The sequence below is a fragment of the Lutra lutra genome, chromosome 6, assembly GCF_902655055.1.
Source record: "Lutra lutra chromosome 6, mLutLut1.2, whole genome shotgun sequence".
NCBI classification, from domain to species: Eukaryota; Metazoa; Chordata; class Mammalia; order Carnivora; family Mustelidae; genus Lutra; species Lutra lutra.
The window spans coordinates 54,467,621-54,493,660 of record NC_062283.1 but is presented as its reverse complement, the minus strand read 5'-3'; the positions used below and the strand labels follow the sequence as shown (position 1 = coordinate 54,493,660).

The 26,040-nt window shown below is 37.1% G+C and overlaps 1 protein-coding gene across 1 annotated transcript in view; it reads right to left on the bottom strand.

The window, feature by feature from the left end:
* LOC125102237 (fibrocystin-like) overlaps positions 1–26,040 on the bottom strand; it is a 53,471-nt gene that overhangs the window by 5,775 nt on the left and 21,656 nt on the right. Inside the window, 3 exon segments of the mRNA XM_047733202.1 lie at positions 11,797–11,916; positions 15,959–16,117; positions 22,250–22,357. Coding sequence (XP_047589158.1) covers positions 11,797–11,916; positions 15,959–16,117; positions 22,250–22,357 — 387 coding nt within the window.

Genomic DNA, 26,040 nt, shown 5'->3' with positions numbered 1-26,040 from the left:
TATAGTGAGTATGTAAGTAAAATACTAGGGAAGACAAAAGAGGAATTACTTAACCCTGCCTGAAAGGTTAGAAAGACTTCACAAAGGATATGACTCAAGTTTTGAGGCATAACATGGTGGAAAGACATTCTAATATACAGGATGGCACATGCAAAACCAAGTCAGTAAAAACAAACAAGATGTGCTGGGGACTCTGAAAATAGCTCCAGACACAGAGAACTGAAGTTGTATATATAGATGTGGATGTAGGGTGGAGAGTGGTAAAAGAAAAAGTTATCATACTTGATAGAGGTCATAAATAAATAAGGGGTCTTGAAAACTCACCTAAGGAATCTGGAATTTATATCACAGAGGATGAGGTGGTGGTTTTAGAGTAGGGCAGTGACATATTATTTTCATCTTGGGATGAAGAGCCTTTCTATAATGAAGACAGTGAACTGTGGGGGAGTGAAGGAGGTCAGTTGAAAGACTACTGCAATAGTCTGAGCAAAACATAATAAAGAAGAGTAGGCCAGAGTCAAAAATATTGGACAGCCAAGCAGACAGATTCTGATTGCAAGATGTAACAGTGGTGGGGAAGAGAAGAAGGCTAACATTTATTGAATATCTAGATATGGGTCAGGGACTTAAGAACTATCCCCACTTATAGTTGAGAGATTAGAAAATAGAAGAGATCTTGTAATCTAGAGAAAGCAAAACAGGATATATTTCTATTGCATCAGAAAAAACTACAAAACATTTTTTGGTGCACATGAAAATAAACCAATTGAAAATAAAAATATTCCACTCAGACTGTATTACTGGTGGCTGTCCAACTTCCTGGTGGCTGTAGGTGCTAATGAGTTTTTCTTGAATGAATACTATAAATATAAGGGCATGAATGTATTTTACATTTCCTCCCAAGAAATTATAGCCTCCTTGAAAACATGGGCTTGCTCTTACTCTGCTTTTATGTTCTATAGAAATTATCTCACTGTTAACTGAACACTGATACTAGTTTCCTTTTCTGTTAAGAAGAACGTTCAAGAAAGTGGGAAGTTTTTTCAGATGACACATATGGAAAAGCATTTCACAGTAACAAAGTCCCTAATTTCACATTCTGGCTAGTGCTCACTCTGTGTGAGTGTGTGTACGTGTGCATGTGTGCATGTGTATATGAGTGTGTGCATATATGTGCATATGCATGTGTGTACTCGTACATGACCTCAGGGCGGGTGGTAAGAATACATGTTTTGGAATGGGACTACTGAACCTATTGAACTTATGTCTGGGTTTACCAGGAAAACTAATTTGACCCTTTGAAGTGCAGTTTTCTTTTAATGATATGGGAAAATTTGGTCTGCTATCTTCTAAAACTGTCATGAAAGCAGATGAGTTACAACATGGTTTGGCACTTTGTACACTATGAAGGACGCTATAAAGCTCAGCTGTTGTGTTAAGGTTGAATTATTACTGTGATGATGATAACTTCAGGAAGAAACAAAAGAACCATTCATCTGAGTATTTCATGGAAATTTAATGTACATACTGGCTTACATAATGTAAGCCTTATTTTCAGAAAGTATACTCTTTTCTAACTTTGATATCTTAAAGTCTCTATGGCCGGCTGTTCAAGTCCAATTCCTTTAAAGTACTTGATAGACTCATAGTGCTCAGTCTAGCTGCACCCTCCTCTGAGCCCAAAAGTCTGAGCTCTTCCCCTAATTACCTCATCTCCCACCTGTAGGAATTATCTTAAAATATCCTAGTCCTGAAATCTTTTTTCATCCTATCTTCCAACACTCTCTGCCTTTTATTCATCTACCCCAATGCCTTACTTCCTTCAGGAAGTACTTCCTAACTCATGAGTTTCTTATTGTCAGAACACATTATGTATTGAGGGATGTATCATTCTATTTCTTACAAACATCAAGGTATCTTGATTTGATTAAAAAACATTTTATTAAATTATAGGGTTTTTTACCAATTAAAAGAAATAAGATTGTTCAGTTAATAATGCCCTTATTCATTTGTATTCTAGCACCTATCTTTTGAAGAGGAACAGGCTAATTGTTGAAAATAACATTTAAATAGCAATTATAGAGATTATCACATGTTGGGCACTAAATACACATATACGTAATTTAATACTTACAACAACCCCTGAAGTAAGTGCTATTATTATCTCCCTTTTAGAAGGGAGTCCACTGATGTACAAAGAGGTTAAGTAACTTCCCAAGACCACATACAAAGTAGTGACAGATCTTACTTACTTGACAGAATTCAAGATTCTTGGCTCCAGAGTCTGTACTCTAAGCACTACATAATACTGTGTAGAGTTGAGGATAGAAGCGGGAAGTTAAGAAGAATGTTGGGTTGGATATTTGCATGGAAATATGGCATGCATGCAAACGTCTTCTTTCGTGGGCCTTACAGTGAAAACAAAGGTTGAGAACTATCTTAAATTCCTGGGACAGGGGTGAGGGGGGTGGAAGTTTGGGGGGGTGAGGGGGGGAGGGTGTGTGGCAACACTGTTATCAACATTTCCCATGCCTGCTTTTCTTATATCTCACTTTCAAATTCCTTAACCACTCTTTGATATGTAATATAAATGCTAATTTATTAACCTGTATATTATCTCCTCTCTCAGTTTCCCAAGAGTTGTTTTGATGTGCATTAGCAGACAATGATCATGTCTGTATCACGCTCTAACAGACAGCATTGGGGAAAAAGGTACCAATTTTCCACATCATTTTAATCTAATAATGAAGGGGAAGTGAGGTGAGGAAAGGGAGAGTAATGATCATAATATAAGTATATGTGATATAATTTTGATTTGGAGCAGGCAAGTGAGATAAAGAAATCATGTTGTTTACATTGTTTCTGTGATACATCAATTAATGTTCTGCTGAACTTATGCTATTACTATCTTCTCTCTCTTTTCCCACCGTCCTTTTCCCTGGCATATATCTGCTATGGGATATGACCTAACTATGGGATGATTCTCTTGCTTAGAGCTATGAGAACTTTCAGATATCCTTGTTTCTGTATGGGATCTTCAGATCCTTCCAGAACCGTTCCTGGACAGCTTAAACTACATTGATTTATGCCTCAATACTTGTTGACTAAAGTTTCTCATTTGACTTGGACAACTGCTTCTATCATTAGTCACCTTTCCTTGTATGACAGTCTCATCTTCCTCTTGGGAAGCTGAGTTTCTTCCAGGAAGGAACTTTTTGTGCCATCAACCTCGTCTTCCTATTATGCCAAGTCCTATGCCAACTACTGAGTTTGGTGTCATTTCCATAATTACTGCTCCCACCAGGAGGAAAAGACATAGTTTACTGAGATCAGCAAATAACCAAAGAACAAGAATAATACATTGTTAGATAGAAGCAAACTTTAAAAAGGGGGGAAAAGACTTTGAATTTTTATCCATTGGTAAAACCAACACCACTTCATAGAAGAGGAATCAAACATAACAAGTCACCTATTTTCAACCCATTGAAGATATTGTTATCTTGTTTTTGAGAGACCGTCATTGGAGATCTGTTCCATCTTGTTCTTCAAGTCTGCATCTATTCATAAAAGACTAACACAAGCATATCTTTCCTTTGCAGGCCCCAAAACATTTAAAAATCTCCCATGAATTATTTACATGGAAGCTCCAATCAGCAACATACCTGACAGACTCCCTAGTTGAAATGAAAGTGCACCGTGTAAAGGTGCCCAGGGAACCTGGCCGCTTCCCACTGTGAGGTTATAGACAGAACTAAGTCAGTACACATTATATGTCAGCACTGACATCAGAAGGAATCAGATCCTTTGATCTTGGACCTCCACAGGAAGCTTAGATCTCAGACAAATTAGATAAAAAATGAATTTATAGTAGATACGTGTCCTAAGGCATTCAGCTGAATGTTTGGGTTTTAGGGAAGGAAGAATAGTGAATATCAAAACATATGAATTGTCATGTCTCTCTTCTACCTCCACCTTGTTGGTAAGTCCCCATTAAAATGGAAAGATAAGACATCAAATGGCCCCACCAGGACATCTAGAGTCCCATTGGTGGGTTTGATCGAGTTTCAGGAAGAATGGGATAAAATATGGAAACATATATCCCTTTTCTATGAAAAGGAAGACTGGATGGTTTTGGATCCTTTCAGCTAGTGGTTTTGGATCCAGTTCATCATAAACAGCTATACCTTTTCCAACTATCCTTTACCTCCTTTGTTTTCCAAAACTTTCTTGGGCAACAAGTATATGGTGTTCCTGTGATTACTTTAAATTTGTATGGGTACTGCTCACTGGCTCCTTTTGTAAGGGGAACATTAGCAATGAGTCTCTACTCCCCTCCCACCACCCTCACTGCTCATATTTTCCCAGCCTAGTCTCCATGTCCTGCATTCTGTGTTGGATGACCTGGTTTCAGCATAGAAGTTTAAATATAATCACCTGGACCCTGGAGCTGAAATAGGGTCTGAAACAGACAGAAGGATAGTTGATCAACTAACAGAAAGAATGCACTCCACCTTGGGTTTCTCATTTGTTAATAAGGGCAACAGTCCTGTCCACATATTGAAGAAGGCATATGTAATAATTAAGATTAGTTAACCTAGATTATTTGTTCCTTTAAGTGAAAAATTATCATATATTTTTAACAAGAAATGTATGGGAAATCAGGAGGTATGGAAATTTTAAAAAGTTGAAGGAAAAAATGCATTTAGTCCCATATTATATCATGATTGATTTCCATTTTATTGTTTTTATAATATTCCAGCAATGGATATGTTTCAGTAAACCTGATTTAACTCATTAATCCATATGGAGTTTACTTTGATGTATTTTTGTTGTTGTTGAGAGAGAGAGAGAGAGAAAACAAACACCAGTGAAGGTGGGGAGGGGCAGAAGGAGAGGGAGAAAGACAATCTCAAGCAGAGTCCCTGCTGAGTGTGGAGCCTGACCTAGGGCTCAATCTCACAACCCTGAGATCATGACCTGAGCTGAAAACAAGAGTCGGACACTTTACTGACTGAGCCACCCAGGTGCCCCACATTGCTGTATTTTTTGAAGTATGAATCTAGATTGAGAAGTATTCTAAATAGTCAAATTTACTAACCCTATTTATAGACTAACACTTGTTTTCCTTTATTTTCATTATTTCTTTTATCATGTTACATTTATATGTCTAATATTTATATTTAATTGAAGTTATTTGCCCTAATATCTCCAAATATTCTTCTGTCAGTATCACACTACCTTAAAAATAGTAACCTAAATATTATTCCTTTGAGCTACCCATCACTACTGCCATAAAAATAAATTTCTTATAAAAATTGGATTTATGTCATTGATCTATATTTTCTGAAGAACTTTAGAATCATCTTATGCTGTTTTATTCAGTATAAAATGATTGTAGCTGCATTTAACCAAAATTAATTTAGGAACTACTGATGTCTTTGTAATATTAGTCAATCTACTTAGAAACATGTTGCAATTTCTTATGTAATCAAGTCTCCCCTTTAAACAATTCAATAGAATATTGTTTATTTTTTATATAAGTCCAATATATCTCTTGTTAAGATTGTCTTCCCAGACAGCGTATTTTTAGTTGCTATTATGCATTGCAGTATGTTTCATAACTATACCACTGGCTTATACAATATTATTTTTCCATAAACTGACATAGTTTTTGAGTAAGCTACTCAAATAACTTATAAATTACAGCAGTTAATGGTTGAAATCTTTTAAGTTACTATTAAACAATTATATCATTTGTGAACCATCATGTATTTTCTCTAACATTGCCTTAATTTTGTTTTTATACCTGCATTTTCTAGCATTCTAAAACATATGTTATAAAATTGTGGTGTATTCATGTGAGTAGTACTTCTTCTAATACTTCATTGTTAAACATGATATTGGATCTTGATTGCAAAGAGCATTGGAACTCTCCATCTTATTTAGCAGGAAGACTCTTATTCCTAGTATTTTAAAAAATATTCCTATTTTTAAAAGTTTTCTTAAGGAATTAAGTGCTAGACTTTATTCATTTTTTATTTTCATTTATTTATTTATTTCAATATTTTATTTTCATTTACTCATATTTTTAAATTAGGAAGTGTTCATGTATTTTTAATTATATGACATGGGTATGCTCTTTATTAATAATTTCCAAATATAGTTTTACCTTCCTGGAAACTTGGGACAATTTGTAGTCCTGAGCTGCTTTGGTTTTCCCTACTTCTGGACATCCTGAGGCCATCTCTCTTCTCCCTTCTCCCTGTCCTTCTTACAGATTTGTACCTATAAAGGTAAACTGACAATCTGTTCTATTTTATATTCACAAAATATACCATCTATGGTGAACAGGACTCTAAAGCGGGAGACATAAATCCCTGAAGTTGATGGTTATACTCACACATCCTTAATATCTTGCCATTTTTACATGTCAATTTTCAATTCCCAACATTGGGTACATAGATTTCATAAAAAAGAAAAAAAAAAAAAGGTGGCCAGTGACCAAAGATCAATGTTTGCTCAGGAGAAGGCAACACTGAGTTCTGTAGTGGTAGCTGTCCCATAAAGACAAAGGCAGTAGCAAGGAAAGCAAAATGGCCCTAGAAAACATTTTCTCTGGAAGTGAGAAGTCACATTTTCCCTATTGTTAGGACCCCAAAGATGTATAGTCATTATCCTGTTGTTAATTTTGTGAACCCAAATAAACTGTCCACATCTCTTTTAGAAGAAATAAGGGGACTTTTTCATAGCCATTGAAAAACTGCTAGAATCCAGCATTCTCTAAAGAGGGGGAAGGGCGGGAAGGGGTCTCATTTCATCTCTATCTTCATTGTTCACTCAACAACAATAGTTATAAGTGGTCTAATATCCTAACGCCCTATGGTAACAGTGTTGCTAGAATTAGAAAAGATACAGAACTTTTATGAAAGGATCTCGACCACACAAACACCAAAATTTTATGTGTGTATATATATATATATATATATATATATATATATATATATATATATATGGTGTTAAGTGAACAAGATGGAAGTGTTATCAAATTTGAGAGAAGGGGATTATTCCTTCTAGCTAAGAAAAAATAAAAATGAAAAGGAAGAGAAGAATTTGATCTGGGATAAGAAGGAATGGAGACTTTAGATGTGTGGATACATTGAAGAAGGTCATTTTGAGGCTGGGAGAACTAATTGTGTATGGGGAATATTGTCCTGGAGGGAAAAGAAGGAGTGGGAGACTGGACATCTATAATGGGGCTATTAGCTGAGACTGAACAGTAGATATGTTGTGAAAGGGAGTGGGATAAGGTGGAAACCAGACATTGCAGAGGAGAAGTTGGTTATACTTGGTGAAAGAGCACAGAGTGGTAGGGGGAACCCTAGGAGGTAAAGATAACTCTGAAGTATCTCACCTAGGAGATCTGCCCCCTATCAACCAAATTAGGGGACCAAGGGAATGGTTGAAAAGGAATGGTACAAAATTGAGCTTTGACAGGGCAAAGCTAGATTCCCTCCCTGGCATTTCTATAAACCATTTCTATAAAACTGGACAACCAAGCCCTTAGCAAATGGGATCTGAAACAGTGTGATATGATTTAGGAGCTAGAGGGAGTAAACATGTAACTTAAGATAATGATATTCTTTCTCTCTTGGAGCATTCTCTCCCATCCATAAATGCTTTGAATACATATTGTTTGCTTTGATTGCTTTACATTTAATTGCTTGTTGCCTAGAATTGTTCTTTCATTTTCCCCCAAATATTAGTTTTGTGTGTCAACCTGCATACTGCCAGCTCATCAAGGACAGGGGACCAGATATCACCCCTTCGCATCCATACAGAAAAGATCTCATAAGGTACTAAATAAATATCAGGAGGTAAATAAATACTTACTCAATATTTACTGGGAGACATAATCTAACTGCATTTATTGTTATGTCATTCCAGCATCTCCCTCTATGTGTTACAAAGACAAATAATAGTTTCTACCAGGGTTTCTCAACCTTAACATTATTGACATCTTCAACCAAATAATCTTCATTGTGGGGTGGTCCTGTGCATTATAAATGTTTATAATGCCCCTGATCTCTTCTCACCAGATGCCAGTAGTATCTCCCCCTCCCTGTGACAACTGTGACAACAAAAATGTCTCCAGACAGGGGTGCCTGGGTGGCTCAGTCAGTTGGGCATCCAACTCTTGATTTCAGCTCAGGTCTTGATCTTAGGGTCCTGGGATCAAGCCCTGTGTCTGGCTTTGCACATGGACCTTGCTGAAGATTCTCTCTGCCCCTCCTCCCTGCACTCTCACTCATGTGCTCGCTCTCCCTCTTAAAAAAAAAAAAAAAAAAGTCTCCAGGCATTGCAAATGTCTTCTAGAGATAGGATGACCACTGTCCCAATTTGTCTGGTACTGAGGGAGTTGCTGAGACATAGGCTTTTATTTTTAAAACTAGGATAATCAGGATCAGGATCAAGAAAATTAAGAAAACCAGGATGAGGGATACCTGGGTGGCTCAGTTGGTTAAGCAGCTGCCTTTGGCTCAGGTAGTGATCCCAGTGTCCTGGGATTGAGTCCCCAATTGGGCTCCTTGCTCGGCAGGAAGCCTGCTTCTCCCTCTGCCTCTGCCTGCCACTCTGTCTGCCTGTGCTCTCTCTCTCTCTCTCCTTCTCTGACAAATAAATAAAATCTTTAAAAAAAAAAAAAAAAAAGAAGAAGAAAACCAGGATGAGATTTTCATCCCACTTGGAAGCCAAAATTACCCTGGTTAGGAACTGCTGGCCTGGGGATGCCTGGTGGCTCAGTTGGTTACATGTCTGCCTTTAGCCCAGGTCATGACCCCAGGGTCCTGAGATCAAGTCCCGCAACAGGTTCCTGCTCAAAGGGGAGCCTGCTTCCCCCTCTGCCTGGCACTACCCCTGCTTGTGCTCTCTCTGTTTGAGAAATAAATAAATAAATTCTTTAAAAAAAAATCACTGGCTTGTGGGAACAGAGAACCACCCATAACTCCTAAAAAACACGAGTACTACCATGGAAGTACACATTCAATATTCTTGATACACAAAGAGGAAAATACTAATTTTCAATGAAGTAGGAGGGATTGGAAAGAACATATATATATATATATATATATATATATATATATATATATTTATAAAATATGTATGTATGTATGTGTATACATACATACATATATCACAACAAAACAAAAACCACAGTGAGCTGATGCTTAAAAGCTTCAGAAATTTTTAACAGGTGAAGACAAGCAATCCAACTGGAAGAAACCATACAAGCTAATGGGTGGGAAGGTCTTAGACAAGTCCCAGAATGAGTGAGTTAGCATGGGGGGTATGAGCAGGCGGCAGGAAGGTGAATTGCAGTGTAAGATTACAAGGATAGGATGGAGTCAGGCTTTGGAAGGTTCTGTCTTTTAAATAACAAGAAGAACCAACAACAGATAACATGTATGTATTACATACAACATGCCAGGGATTGTTCTGCACACTTTAGTGATATTAACTCACTCAGTTTGCACAAAAACCATATGTGTGGGCGGTATTAACATGGGAACTTTACCAGGGAGGGAGCTCATGGGCACAGAGAGGATAGTTGGCTTCCTTGAGGCCAGGAGGCAAGTCAATGGGAGAGTCAGGGGTAAACTCAGTCTGCCTGACTCTTGGTTTTTATGCTGTTAACAGTCCCATTCTTCAGCTCTCCAGCTAACACTAGAAATTCATTAGATCTTCTCACTGGCAGAGTGACAAGGCCAGATATGAATTGAAGAAGCTAGCTCAGATGGCTGGTAACAATAAAATGCAAGGGATATATGCGCCACTCCTTTCTTCCCCTATTGTAACTCTATTCTCACTATTGCATCTATGCGATTTTTAGTAAAGCTGTAACATGATGAGTTTACAGTCTGAACCTACAGGACAGTGGAAATGCTCAATTCCAACAGCTAAAAAATTTTAGTGCCAGGTAGTACTTAGTGAATGCGATGTGCTCAGGAGAGACATAGCCAATCCCAAAAGTTTAGAAAAAGAGGCAAAAGGGAGACTGAAGTGCCATGGAAATAATGAAATGAAACCAAACTTATCTGAAGCCAGCAGTAACTAGTTGTTGTGTAGCTGGTAATAATTTCTGAAGAAAAGTAGGAGATGCGTCATTACTTGCCTTGAAGATGCTCTTCAGATTTGAGCAAAGCTTAGAAAATAAGGAAACAAATCTGCTATGATCCCTAGGGGAGGATTTGAATACAACACAACTTTCTATTTTTAACCTGGATGTCTGAATAACATGGCCTTTGATACACCCATTTCTTCAATCTAAACTTTTCCACAGGAACCCTGTCCCTTATCTCATTCCTGATACTTTATTAATAAGGCATCAGATAAAAAATGTTCCTTAATAAAACACCCAGGCATTGTGGACTGCTTAATGTAGTTAATTTAAGTAGGGCAACTGAGATTCATGTCGATAGCCATATTAGATTAGGGGGAGATTAGCATCACTCTTGCTGTTTGCTTAAGAATGCAGCTAAACATGCTGTTCCTTGAAGAGCTGAGTTCAGATGAGCATTTTCAAACACTTGTTCTGAATTTGCATGCAGTAATATGGACAAGAGGTCTCTAGAAACCAAAATTAATGTGGTCTTAGATGGAATCCAGAAGGAATTTCTGTCCATTTCTCTCTGTCTTCGTTCTTCTCATACCCACCCACTCCAATCCTACCACCACCTACCGGTATAGGGTCAGGCTAGAGTATGGCTTTCTAATTCGTTGGGACATTTCTAAAAAAAATAAATTCATTTCCTCCAGTGGGAAAATTCAAACAGGCAAACAAACTGGTATTTACACATGCACACACACAGGTAGACACAGACACACAGACACACACACACACACACAAGCCAGAGTCCATTGAACTGGTTAGAGGAAGAACAACATTGAATTGCTATTTTTGAGTTAAACCTGGTGCTAGAACCATTAAGATTCATATCCCTTTCTCAAGCAGAAAATATCATGAATATTGACTACTGCTTAGAATAAATAGCAGTATTATTCTCTTTAGAGTGTGCTTCAAAGCATTTCAGATCCATGGAAATTATATGAATATTTTTCATACACCATATCCACATGTGGCAAATCCATCTTGTGTTCTGCCAACAGTCTTCCTGTCTTCTGTATCTTAGAAGGACAAGGGGAAAGCATTGGTCTGAAGTAAATGCCTACCTTTTCTTTGTTTGGCACTAAGTCCAATGGCAATTAAAAAATATAACAAGCAAAATTATATAGGTTTAATGTACAATGTAAGCAAATAATACATTTTGTTAAAAGTATGACTAAACAACAAAGCAGAACTAAACAAAGCTGACTCATTTCTTAAGGGCTCCATATTCAATCTAATTTGCATAGTTGGTATTTGGCAACTCTACCGTCTTATTTCCCAAATTCAATAGTGTTGCCAGACTGGCAACTTTGCAATAGCTAAGGGAAAGATTATATGCCTATACTTTGCTTTTCCCTTTCTCTATGTAATAAACTCAAATGTTAAACCAATTATCATCTACTAAGAAAAAAATATAAATGTCAACTTGAAGACTTGGTTAATAGCTGAGTGAATCAGCTGGACTTGTGTACTCCTATACTGGGGTGTAATTCCATTAAGAGGAAGTAACAAAGATGAAAGAAGAGGTTAACAACTAAACTGACCCAGAAACTGACAGCCATGGGGAGAGGGAGGCCACAGCTCATCCAGGATGGGTGTCTCTTACAGGAATCATTCCCACTGTCCAACTTTACCTTCTCCCATCATGGTGTCTTCCTTTTTAGTCTCTTGTGATCTTGGGTGTTTGGATGAGATGTGGATATGATTCTTCTGGCCGTTATTCTGGAATTCAGAAATATCTTCACTTTTTATTTCTAGATTAATGAGAAAAAGATGTGACTGTTTCTTGTTTTTTAGAATAAAACATTTTATTTGTAAACTGGTCCTAAATGCCAACGTGCTTCTCTTGTATGCCCCCACAAAATGATTGCGATACACATATATGAGAATGCATATAATGTATTCAGAGCTTAAGAAATAATGAAATACAACCCCATATACTGACCAGCAACTTTAAGGTATAAAACTATACTATACAATAGCCATAATATATGGCTATGGAGCACTTGAATTATGACTAGCTTGAGTTAAGATGTGCTGTAAGTGTAACATATATACCTGATTTTAAGAACCTGTAAAATATCCATTTTTATATTTATTACATATAAATGTTGATATATTAGGTTAAGAGGATACTATAAAATTGCATCATGTGCTTCACATTTGTGGTTCATGTTATATTTTTACTGGACAGAGCTGGTATAGAATGTTACAATACTCTTTAATCTTTTATTTTGAAATAATGATAGATTCACAGGAAGTTGCAAAGAAATATACTGAAGGATTCATGCATCCTTATCCAGCCTCCCCTACTGTTAACAACTTATATAATATGATATCAAAACCAGGAAATTCACATTGGTACAATCCATAGAGATCGTGCATATATGAGCTCTTGATTGAAGATTTCCACTTTTGACTGATGAGAGATTTTTATATTCTGTTCATTTATTTATTAATTATCTTAATCAAAAATGTATTTACATTGCTTATGTCAGAAACTGTTCTAAGCAATGGAAAGACAATAAGTAAGAAAGACCCGGTCCTTGCTCAGAGTTTTATTTCAGTTTGAATGGCAGAAGATAAAAAAAAAAAATTCATAATGTAAGGTCAAATGACACCAGGCCATGGCATATGATAATTTCTCTCAAGGAAAACACTTCAGCAATTGAGTTTAGCTAAAAACCTGATTTTTCATAGAACAACATTTTTTACATTGAAAGAACTTGGAAGAATGAAAGGTAGATTCTGGTTTTTCCTATTTGGGTACTTGGTAGGTTTTTTTTTAAGTGAATAAAGCCAGCCTATAACTTCCATGAAACAAGTGACCATAGTTTCTTCCAGTGATAAAATTCAAGCTTTCATGGGAAATTTAAAATTTGGGACAACTTTTATCAACTATAAGTTTTATAGATAATGAACTCTTAAAGTTTAATGTTGATATTAACAAATGCAGTTTTAAAAAAATTATAGAATGAAATATGTCAGCATTTGGAAAATCTTTATAACTCAGTGAAACAATATTTTTCCAAATGGCTAAAGCATAATATTTCAAAATCATGCATAAGTAAAAGCTCCACTCAAAGTCAATAATAGATTAGTGGCTTTTCATATACAGGGTATAGAACGTACATTGAGATGTACTTGTAAGTAACTATCTCTTGGCCATGTTGGGTGCAGTATCAAAGAAGATGATCCACAATTATCTATGAATGTTATTAAAATACTCTTCTTCTTCTACTTGTACTTGTGTGAGGATAGATTTTCTTCACATACTTCAGCCAAAACAATACATTGCAGCCAATGTAATGTGGAAGCTGCTAGAGAATACAGCTGACCTTTCTTAAGACAGACATTAAAGAGTTTTATAAAAAGGCCACTCTTTTCATTATATATATTTGGAAACATCATTTTAAATAAAAAACAATAATTATGTTGGCATATAATGCATGTATTACTGTTATTTTAAAGAAAATAAATAAATTTTACATTTGCTCTTTTAACTTCTAATTTGGAAGTATTAATAGATAAACATACATTGACAAAATCTCTTTGGGGTTTTCAATAATTACTGAAAGGGGAACAAGGTCCCAAGATCAAAATTTCATACACTGCTGACACAGACTGTACAGCTGAATTGGAGAATATTGTTCCATGAGGAAGATGGGGAATGATATTTATTATTCTAAAGTAATGAATGCTAATCCTAGAAGTTTGAAAAACACAGAAAGATTTAAAGAAGAAAATATAAATTACTCATACAAAACTGGTTATTGTACCTTTTTTACCCTTTTTTTTTCATACAGTGTTTCCTGATCTCTTTTTATTTTTATAAGAAAGTTAGAAGTCTACATCCAATCAGGAAAATATGTGAATTTAAAATTTTTTTAAAAATTTTATTTATTTATCTTACAGACAGAGATCACAGGTAGGCAGAGAGGCAGGCAGAGAGAGAGAGAGGGAAGCAGGCTCCCTACCGAGCAGAGAGCCCGATGCGGGGCTCGATCCCAGGACCCTGGGATCACGACCTGAGCCAAAGGCAGAGGCTTTAACCCATTGAGCCACCCAGGCACCCCAGAAAATATGTGAATTTAATACAGGGAAATGTGTCCACAGATATTGAAAAGTTGAAAGAGTGAAAAAGAGAATACCAAGGTAATGAATGGTATGTTAGACTGCAGGAAGAATCTTCCTCTATAGTTGGAGAACAGAAGGAAGGAGATGGGTGAGCAGAACTTAGTGGGGGGAGGGTCCCTCCATTGCTGATAGGCTTAGCAGTAAAATGGAGGATGAGAATTAAATAGAATATATCACAGAATTGCATGAAATTAAAAATTATGAAAGGTCTTTGCTTTCAAACCAAAAATCAACACACACACAAATGCACACAAACACACTACTTTAGATGTAAAAACAAAGACCAAAAGACAATTATCATATGATCTCTCTGATATGAGGAATTTGAGAGGCTGGACGAGGGGTCATGGGGGAAAGAGAGGGAAAAAAGTTAAACAAGATGGGACCAGGGAGGGAGACAAAGCATAAGAGACACTTAATCTCAGGAAACAAATTGAGGATTGCTGGGGGTAGGGGAGGGGGAGGAATAAGGTGGCTGGGTTATGGGCAATGGGGAAGGTATGTGCTATGGCGAGTGCTGTGAATTGTGTAAGATTGATAATTCACAGACCTGTACCCCTGAAACAAATATTATATGTTAATAAAACAAAACAAAACAAAAAAACCCAAAAAACAAAAAACAAAAAGAACCCCAAAGACCAAAACCTGCATTCCACAAATCACAGGCAACAACTCAGGATGAGATCCCATTCTTCTTGAGAAAGACAAGGTACCCTTGAGTTTCCCTGCAGTTTGGCCAGCCCCATCAGGACAGGGAGAGAGGGAAGTATATCACACTGATGCTTGGTTCAAAATAAAGAGTGCGTGGAGCTTCCCTCCCCCAAGATCTCTCAGAAACCCAAGCACTATGAGTCTTCCAGTAGTGGCTCCATGCTTCTTCCTCTTTCCTTTCTTTATTTTGACTTCTCTCTTTGCCTCACTTCTTTTGTACTCACGTACGTTTGAGCACACAAGTGTTTCATCCACTCATTTGATGAAGGGAGCCAGGGACTTGCCAATACTTGGCCTGCCCCTCTATCTCCCTCACTCTAAGAGCAGAGTAGAAAGATAGAAAGAAGCCTGTTTTCCAGAACTTATTTCCCTCAGTGATGCTCCATGTCCCCAGTCTAAAAGAAACGATCTGCTTCTGGGAAAATGTTCAAGAAAATAGTTTCCATGCTCCTCTGAGAGGGAAAAAACCCACCAAACATTCTCGTCCCTCTTCTGAATCTCTTTCCCTTCTTTCTTAAACTTACTTTTTGGAGGATTACTTGGGCAGTGGAACATAGTGTTTTAGAGAGTAGCATCTGGAGCCAAACTGCCTGACTTTTTCTTGATTGTGTGACCTTGGGTAAGTTATTTAGCCTTTGTGTGCCTCATGCCACGCCCATAACACAGATCCTACTTCAAAGGGTTGTTATGAAGATTAAAAAATCCATGCATATAAAGAACTTAGAACCTGGCCCACAGTGAATATTCAATAAATACTCTCATTATTATCACTATTATTAGTTAAGGTTAATCAATCTTTGTTTCTACTGTATAAACTGAATAATTTGGTTCCATATGTTACAGTTTCATAAAAATTTCTCTTGGGGAAAGAAAAAGAAATGTTAGTGTATTATACATGATAACATTTCCCCACTGATATTTTCATTCCCAAAAGAAAAATCTACATACTTCTGCTTTTGCTTTTCTTTAACCAACAGCACACCAGACAGCATAGAGCCAGCCATGAGGCCACTGAGCATAGGGAAGCAGCCAAGATGATGGTTGACTTCTCTGACCTACGCACAGGTAAGACAGTGAATGACCTTGATCGAGCTGTAAAATTGGCTCCTGTTAAAAAAAAAAAAGCTCCAGTAATAACATATTAATAGGATAAAAGATGCTGATATAATAAAAATACTGTGGAAGAGATATGTTTACAACAATACCTGTCAGTAGGTTCAATAAATTATTATTGAATTAAGTGATTAAATGAACTAATAATCAATTGAAAATTTGTATTTCTGAAGAACTAAAAGAATCCAGTTCCAACAATAACATACAATTGTTCTTTCTAATTCTGTCCATTACCGATGGGGCATTCTTCCAATTCTCCCCTTTCATTCTCAGACTTACCTTTTCCACCAATGCAAAATTTCAATTTCACTCTCAGGTTCTACTAATTAGAATAGAAATGCTCTCAGCTCCAGAATGTGTGAAACTACTTGTTCTGACATATGTCTCCTATTTTTAAAACATCAAAACAGGGAACAGGGACTCCTACCACAGAGCCAAGAGAATTTTCTAACGTCCATGAGAATTTTGTTATCTGGAAAACTGAACCACACTATTAGTAGGAAAGTTGCAACTGGGATGACCATCAAAGGTATTATGCTAAGTGAGAGAGGTCCATCTCTGAAGGGTACATATCTTATGATTTCATTTATATAACATTGTAGAAAAGACAGAATTATAGTGATAAAGAACAGGTAAGTGATTGTCAGGGATTAGTGATAGTGGCAGGGGGAATGTGAGGACAGAGCAGCAGAATAAGGGAGATTTTTTTGGAAATGTTCTATATCCTGACTGTGGTGGTAATTACATGAATCTGTTAAGGTATTTGAATCCACAAAAACACATGCAAAAATAAATTTTACTGTGTATTATTTTTTAAATAAAAAAATTTAAATTTACCTATAATTTTGAGGGTAACAGATATGTTCATTATCTTTATTGTGGGGATGGTTTCATGGGAGTATATATTTATCAAAATCTATGAAACTGTATGTTTAAAGTATTTGTAGTTTATCATGTGTCAATTATACCCCAATACAAAAATGAAAAATTTAAAAAAAAAAGCTTGCCTAGAAGCATGAGTTAGAGCCAGAGATTTTTAAGTAACACATCCAAATAAACCAGCTTACACCAAACCTCTGCTATCATGTGAATAAATGTAGGCAAAAACAAGAGTTTTTATTTTTTCTACTCAAGGAAACATCATGCTATTCTTTGCTGTGCTTTCCTTGGGCTGAACCTGATTTTTATATATATATATATATATATATATATATATATATATATATATATATATAGTTTTGATTGGAAGTCACTGTCAGGTTTTCAGTCTCTTGACTCCTGGCTGACTTGGTCCCAAAGCTACCATAACAAAATTAGCTAGAAATGGTTCTCCTGTGTACATCTTATGCTTGAGACATACTTGACTTGTTTGTTATTAGTTAGTTGCTTTTTATGAACATCTGAATAAGATAAATTTATCCCAGAGATAGGGGAATGGATTTTACTGGTGATTTGCAGAAGTATAACAAGATTCCTCATTCTTTTATCCATTTTCCAATGATTGCTCAGTGATTGTTTACTTTGCTAACAGAATAAGTCACTGTTCTCATTCTGAAGATATTTACAAGCTAGTAGATAAAATTACACACACACACACTCACACACACAAATCAGAATGTGACACATGTCAACAGAATAATGCAATCAATTGCTCTGGAAGGATATTTCCCATCAATATGGTCAGGGAAAGCATCCCAAAAGAGAATATTTAAGTGGGGCTTTGAAGGCTAAGCAAATAAAGGCAGAAAGGAGGAAAGAGCAATTGTTTAGGAAATTAGTGCGAAAAATACTGGGAATTAATGCTGGAAAGCATTTGAGATAAATTTTGGTGGGCAGTAAATGTCAACCAAAAGCTTCTTGACTATATCTTGAAGGCAATGAGGTGTCATAAAAGGAAAAATTCTGAGCTGGGAAGTAGCATATACCAAGTGGGATATATGAGATCAGGCCATGAAAGTGTTTCGAACACAAATAATGGCAGAGGGGTTGAAGTCAATTAACTGATTTATAAGACCAGAGAAGTACCTGGGTCTAAGGGTAGAGACCACAAGCTTTTAAAAATTTTTAGTAGCAGAACATTACAAAGCTACAATCTTAGACATCATCTCAATATCCTTACTTACTTATAAAGAAATGAGCAGAAGACATGAACAGACACTTCTCCAAAGAAGAAATACAAATGGCTAACAGACACATGAAAAATTGTTCATCATCATTAGCCATCAGGGAGATTCAAGTCAAAACCACATTGAGATATGACCTTACACCAGTTAGAATGGCCAAAATTAACAAGACAGGAAACAACGAGTGTTGAAGAGGATGTGGAGAAAAGGGAACCCTCTTGCACTGTTGGTGGTAATGCAAGTTGGTATAGCCACTTTGGAAAACAGTGTGGAGATTCCTCAAAATATTAAAAATAGAGTTACCCTATGATCCTGCAATTATACTACTAGGTATTTACTCCAGAGATACAGATATAGTGAAAAGAAGGGCCATCTGTACCCCAGTGTTTCTAGCAGCAATAGCCACAATTGCCAAACAATGGAAAGAGTCAAGATGCCCTTCAATAGACGAATGGATAAATAAAATATGGTCCATATGTACAATGGAATATTACACAGCCATCAGAAAGGATGAATACCCAACTTTTGTATCAACATGGATGGGATTGGAAGAGATTATGCTGAGTGAAATAAGTTAACCAGAGAGAGTCAATTATCATATGGTTTCACTTACTTGTGGAGCATAAGGAATAACACGGAAGACATTAGGAGAAGGAAAGGAAAAGTGAATTGGGGGAAATCAGAGGGGGAGTCAAAGCATGAGAGACTGTGGGCTCTGAGAAACAAACTGAGAGTTTTGGAGGGGTGGGGGTGGGGGGTTTAGGTGAGCCTGGTAGTGGGTGTTTAGGAAAGCACGTATTGCATGGAGCACTGGGTGTGGTTCATAAATAATGAATCTTGGTACACTGAAAAAATGAAATTAAAAATAGTAGAGATAGTTGTGCCTATGATGTGCCAGGTTTTTCTACACTCCAAAGATACAGTGCTGAACTCAACATAACTCCTGCCCCTTTTGGAACTTAGGTTTGAATGGGGGGGGGGGGGTAGAACACAGGCAGTAGACAAACAAGCAAATACACTGATACCCTGGTCCCATGTGGCAGTAAGTGCCATGAAGACCAAAGTGAGATTGGCCGACAGAGAATGACTGGCAATGGAGCAGGACTGGGAATGGTGGTGGGGTTGACTGAGTGATGCAGAAAAGACTTTCCAGAGGAGGTGACATTTGGGGAGAAATCTGAGTGAAATGATAATTGAGTCATGCGAATTTCAGGAGGTAGAGTATCCCAGGCATGGAAATGGCAGGGACAACAGAGACAAGCCAGATTTCTCTGGATTTCGTGGCCAGGAGCATCCTGGGCTCCCCTGGTCTCTTTTCAGCCCGGCAGCCCAGCAGGGCTGCAAGGAACGGGCAGAGAAACCACAGCCAGGTCATGGGGGTGATAGGGAAGGGGGAAAGGCTGGCTGGGAAGTCAGCAGAATTAAACACACAGAAACCCTTCTCTCTTGGTGGCATCTCAGATGTTCCGAAACGAATAAGTGAGCCAGATTAGTCAACATATTAGAAAGACTTGTGAGGGTTCCATACACATCTGGTTGATTTCTCAGCTCCTCAGTTTCTACACTTCTAAAATACTGTTCTTCTCTCTAAGATACTTGTCCTCTATCTTCCATCTATTCTCTTCTAATTCAGACTTCAGAAATCTCATTCTGATAGAGCCTCGCCTCATCGACATGGTTTGAAAATTATGAAGAATAATTTAAGGAAAATTGCTGAAGAAAAACTTTTCAAGATAATTCCCCAGCCTCTTTTACAAGTTATAGAGAAACCTAAAATAAAGCTGTAGTCTAGTAAATGTGAACACTAAGGCCAACTCAAAACCATAAAATGTTACTGAGAAGTTTTTGTCTACACCACGTTTTACAACTGGCTGTATAGCTTATTCCTCAAAATAACCTTGATGAAGTATTTGGTTAGTCTTGGTTAACTACTGAGGAAATTGAAGGACAAAGGTCCTTTAAATAACCTGACAAGTCTGGGACAAAATATCCAGCTCCGCATGGATTGTCCTTCCAAAATATATATACATGGGGATCCCATGATCCAGAACACTGAACATGTATCTCCATGGATCTGTCCTACATAAAGACACTTCCATAGGTACTTAAAAGATATTTGCCCTGCAAAATTAAGATTAATAATAGTATAGTTGACCTCAGAAGTCAAGTGCAAAAACATTGTCCAGGACTTGGATAAGGGGAAAAAATGATTATAGATCTGATCAATGTCAGACCATAGTATTTTCAAACAGGCCCATTCAAGGTTTATCAAATTCTCTGGAACATAGTATACATATGTGTATATATATGTATATAGGTAAATGATTTTTCTCCATTACAGATGTAAATGGTATCTGTACACATGTAACACCAAAGATTACAGTTTTATTGCCCTATATCCAATGTGGCAAACTTATTTCAGCTGGCTGTGTGATGCACATCTCTCAAATGCTCTTCTCTGTAATGCTTATCTTTTCATTGTGGCCATGTTAAATGCTCTTTAAACCAGGTTTGCATCTTCATGGTACACTGACTAGTGAGTTAAAGAAGTTGTTGACAAATGCTCATTGTATATTTTCCCAAGAGCTACAGTTTTCTCTTTTTGAGAAGTATCTTATGACAGTTGGAATTCAAGTTTCATAAGGAGAACTAATACATGGCCTTAATTAAACAGTTGTTGTCGGGCTTTGGATATCTCACATCAAAACATGGGATTTCCCTGGTTGTTTCCATTAACTAACTGGTTTAACTCTAGTGATGATTATTCGAATGTATTTTTTTAAAGATTTTATTTATTTCTCTGAGAGAGAGAGAAAGAGAGAGAGAGAGCATGAGAGGAGAGAAGGTCAGAGGGAGAAGCAGACTCCGTGGAAAGCAGGGAGTCTGATGCGGGACTCAATCCTAGGACTCCGGGATCATGACCTGAACCAAAGGCAGTGGCTTAACCAACTGAGCCACCCAGGTGCCCTATTCAAATGCATTTTATAAAACTTTGCATCACCACATCCGTGTACAAACTGCTTCCACAGTTGTGTGGCTTTAGTATCAGACTAATTTTCTGCCCCAAATTAATAAGTGGTTATAAATATCTACTTCTTTAGTTCAAATGTGGTGTCAGCATTTTTAGAATTCTTTTAGATGCTCTGTTAGTGGAGGAATTTCTTTCTGGTAAATCACAATAATGAATGGAAGAATTACATCTTTTTTTTTCTTTTTCTGGTGTCTCTATGAGAGCTCAGTATTTTAAAAAACAGGATGTCAAAAACTACAATCTCAAAAACAAACAAACAAACAAACAAACACTCCTTTCTCACCACTCCTTGGTAAGAGGAGACGTGGCTCTACTCTTCATGGAAATGGGAGAGGAGGATTTTGCATAGATTCCTTCGAAGTTAAATTAACATGCTATCTACTTTAAACTTACTGAGTAGTATTACCCTCTAATATAGCAAAAGTTGTCAAGAGTGTTGCAGAAGGGAGAAGACCTTTCTTCAAGGTTTCCTCAAGATGAGTTGGAGCATATGAGCAATTTACAGACACCTTTTATCTGTCCTTCTAAAGTGCCAGGACTTTGAATGGTTATGGAGCTGGAGGGAGGTACTGTGTGAGGAGGGCAGAACTGAAATATAAAATTTCACAATACTTAATATCCCAGGACTCTCTTTTTTACTAATTAAAATGTTCTCATTAATATCCAACCAAATGCCACCACATGTCAGAGAAAGAATAAATAATAATAATAATAAAAAGCATTCAAAGTAAATTTTAACAACTAGAAGAAACTGTATATTTGGATTCTTGCTTACCAGAATTCTCCAGGGACTTAATTTCTACATGAGTTCTTGTTTCTCATACCTTAATGATATAGTCAAGTGATTTTTTTCTCTAAACTGTGATGACTTCTTATTCATGATAGGAGCTATTCCCATTATAAAGGAGAAGGGGCTATTTTTTTTTTTTTTTTTAAGAAACAGATAGTAAAAACACACTCTGCTAATATTACCTGGAGGGGAAGTGACAGTAAAAAGAAAGTGCCAATTTGACCCAGAGATCAAAACTGCCAAGTTGGAGAAGCTCACATAACCATCTTGACTTTCTGCCTGAGTACACCCTACAAATAAACACAGAAACAAAACGTAAATGTTAGTTACCTACTCAAGGCAGTTTCTTCAAGGCTTCTCTGTAAAGAGGCAACTGTGCGCTAATGGAAAAAAAGACTTAATGAAACAGATTATAAAATCTATCAGGTTTTTCTTAGATAAATTGTGGAACCAAATAATCCAAGAAAGAATAATAGTAATAGTAATTGAAAGTTTGCCATGCCGGATGCTGTGCCTTAGATACATGATTTTAAATAAACTGTACAACAGGAAATAGATAACCTTATGAAAGGCGAAATTACTTGGTGTGGGGGTTATAGCCCCACGTCTGCCTGATTTCCAAGTTGACGTTCTTAACTACTCCAATATGTTGACTATTTCATTATTAAATGTCCACCAAGAAAGAAAATCTACTATCTTATAGATGGTCAGTTTCTAGGCTCTGCCTCTCTTTTATTCAAGGGATCTGTAGTTTATGTGGTGGCAGAGTTAGGCCAACAGAGCAGGACCACAGCTATGCATCAAATCATGACTGATAAAGGCTACGCTGATTTAGCAACTTGGGTTGCCTTGGCTATGGTTCCCATGAATAAAATGCAAAAAAAAAAAAAAAAAAAAAAAAGCAAGTTTACATCTTCTAACAATAGGCCATCCATTTTTTTTTTAAAGATTTTATTTATTTATTTGACAGAGAGAGATCACAAGCAGACAGAGAGGCAGGCAGAGAGAGAGGAGGAAGCAGGCTCCCTGCTGAGCAGAGAGCCCGATGTGGGGGATGTGGGGCTCGATCCCAGGACCCTGAGATCATGACCTGAGCTGAAGGCAGCGGCTTAACCCACTGAGCCACCCAGGCGCCCCGAGGCCATCCATTTTTAAAGTGAAAGAAGGCAACTTAACTCAGGATCACATTCACAACACCATTAATTAGTCTTCTGACTCCACTACCCTCAAATTACTTTGCTAATTAACAGCTGCTACAGTTCACTCCGGAAATGTCATGATGATTGATATGATGGACAATGAGTTGGGAGAGTGGTCTTAAAGTTTATAAATTGGTTTGAGATCTTTAAGGCTGAAAGGTATCATAAAGTTATAATATGCTTAGTGTTAACATTTTTCAATTCAATTGCTTAATCTGTTTTGTGGAAACACTGTCTTTCCTCATCAATTTTGCAGAGCTAACTAAAACTTCTTTTTCAAAAGCATCTTTTCCTTCATCTCTTCAGCATCCCAAAATAAATAAAATGCCCAGAAAAATGGAAATAAATAAGCCAAGACTCAAATAAATGATAGGCGCCCAAGATAAATGCAGTTTATACACTTTAAAACCTATATGCATCAAAATTATGGTCAATAAACTCTTGCAAACAATGAACCGCAGAGTACAGATGTTCAACATGAAATCGTTTGCTGCAGTTTTTCCTTTGACAAACGTCCTTATTGTTCCCATCTTTGGAGGAATACAAAGCAGCATTTAATCGAAATGTGTCCGTCGAGCACAGTGAGTCTGGCTTGTAGAACAGCCGCCAAACTGCCTAATGGAAAGTGTTTTAGCTCCAAATGGGCTTGCTTTTGTGTTAAATACCAGCTTGCCTCAGAGATCTCTACAAAGATTCCCATATATATCTATGATATTCTCAGATTTGAAGCATATGTGCCCAAAAGCTGAGGCAGTTGCTGTCAAGGACAGTATATTACTCCAGGGTTCATCATATCTCTAGAATGGTAATTGTAAAATATACAAATGCCATCGACAGGCTCCCTGATCAAGCTGGTATAAGCAGCTGGGGGAACTTGGCTGGGGGAACTTGGGATGAGGTGGGGTGCTGGGCTTGAAGCAAGATTGAAATTGACCACGTGACTTAGCAGTGAGTGCTACCTGAATGGGTTTCTCTGGGGCATATGGTTTCCAAAATACCCAATTCTCCCCCACAACTATCCTTCTCATCCCTGGCAATATTAGCAAACTGGCATGTCATTAATGTTGAGACTGCATTTTTTTAATATTAAGTACATATTTTTCCTACAACTAGGATCTGTAATTAAATATGAAAGGGTCTATAGGACCCTTCAATAATTATCTTCCAGTACATAAATTTACTTTTTTTGTTATTTGATTATAACCTGCTTTTTTACTGAGGGGGATCTGCCGAGATAAGTATAAAAGGTTTAGACTAGACATACAGATATGGTTTCATTGTTATTATTCTCCTCCGGGAAATACTTAGAATAAGCTAGGTCATCCATCCCAAATGGTTTTGGTTCTATTCTTTCTATAGTTAAAAAGAAGTATTTCATGATGGTTCCAAGAGCCATATGAAAAAAGCTGTTTGGTGATGTGGACATTCTAAAAACACAAAACACCACAAGCTCATTTTCCCTACTTCATGACACACACAAAAACGTGAGCATAGAAATGACTTCAGCCCATTCCTTATGCTTCCTCAGTAAATCTTCCAAGGAAAATAGTTCTGACAATACTAATCCAGATGAGTCAGAAGGCTGAGTATGATGTGGTTCATTAAATAAAATAGCAAACGGTTTCATTCATTTTGCACAGTCACAATATGATTCTAAGCTAGTCAATGATGATATATTTGAATAACTGAAAGAGAAATAATAAAGGATTGGAGGAGGGTGTGAGGACTGGAGCAAAGTAAAGCATGGAGTCTGAATAAGGTATGGTCCAGAAGAAAGTACTATGGATGGGGCGCCTGGGTGGCTCAGTGGGTTAAGCCTCTGCCTTCGGCTCAGGTCATGATCCCAGGGTCCTGGGATCGAGCCCCGCATCGGGCTCTCTGCTCACCAGGGAGCCTGCCTCCCCATCTCTGTCTGCCTGTCTCTCTGCCTGCTTGTGATCTCTGTCTGTCAAATAAATAAATAAAATCTTAAAAAAAAAAAAAAGAAAGTACTATGGATGGGGAAAACAGAGATCATGGGTAAGGTGGTAGGTATGGGTAGTATATGAAGAATGGTGAGTCATGAAGTATGAGCAAGGTGTAGAGTATGAGTAAGGTACAAAATATGGGTAAACATATGATGTAGGAATAAGGGAGGAATATAGGTAACTGAAGTGCACATGTAAAAATGGTTATGACAGCAAGTTTATGCTATATGTATTTTATCACACTATTTTAAAAAAAGGAATATGGAGTTAGGGTTAGGGTTTTAGAGTAAGTTACAGAGTAAGTTATAGAGTATGGGTAATGGACTGAATGTTTTTGTCCCTCCAAAATTCAAATGTGGAAACTTAATCTCCAGTGAGCTGGGATTTGGAGGTAGGACTTTTGTGGAGTGACTAGTGATAAAAAAAAGACTCCAAAAAGCTCTCTTGCCCCTTTTGCCACGTAAGGACTTAGTGAGAAGATGGCCATCTATGAATCAGGAAGCCTATCTTCTCTGGATGCCAAATTTGCCAGCACTTTGATCTGGGACTTCCTATTCTCCAGAACGGAGAGAAATAAATTTCTTTGTTTACAAGCCACTCTGCCTGTGGTTTTCTGTTATAGCAGCCTGAAAGGACAAAGATAGGTATGAGTGTGTGTAAAGTCTGGAGTATGGATAAGATATGGAATATGGATATAATATGGAATAGATAATAGGGATAGGTGAGCTTCAGTTTCCAGGTGAGGTAGTTGATGTACACATTACTAAAATATGAAAAAAAGCTGAAAATTGATATTTTTGACACTGT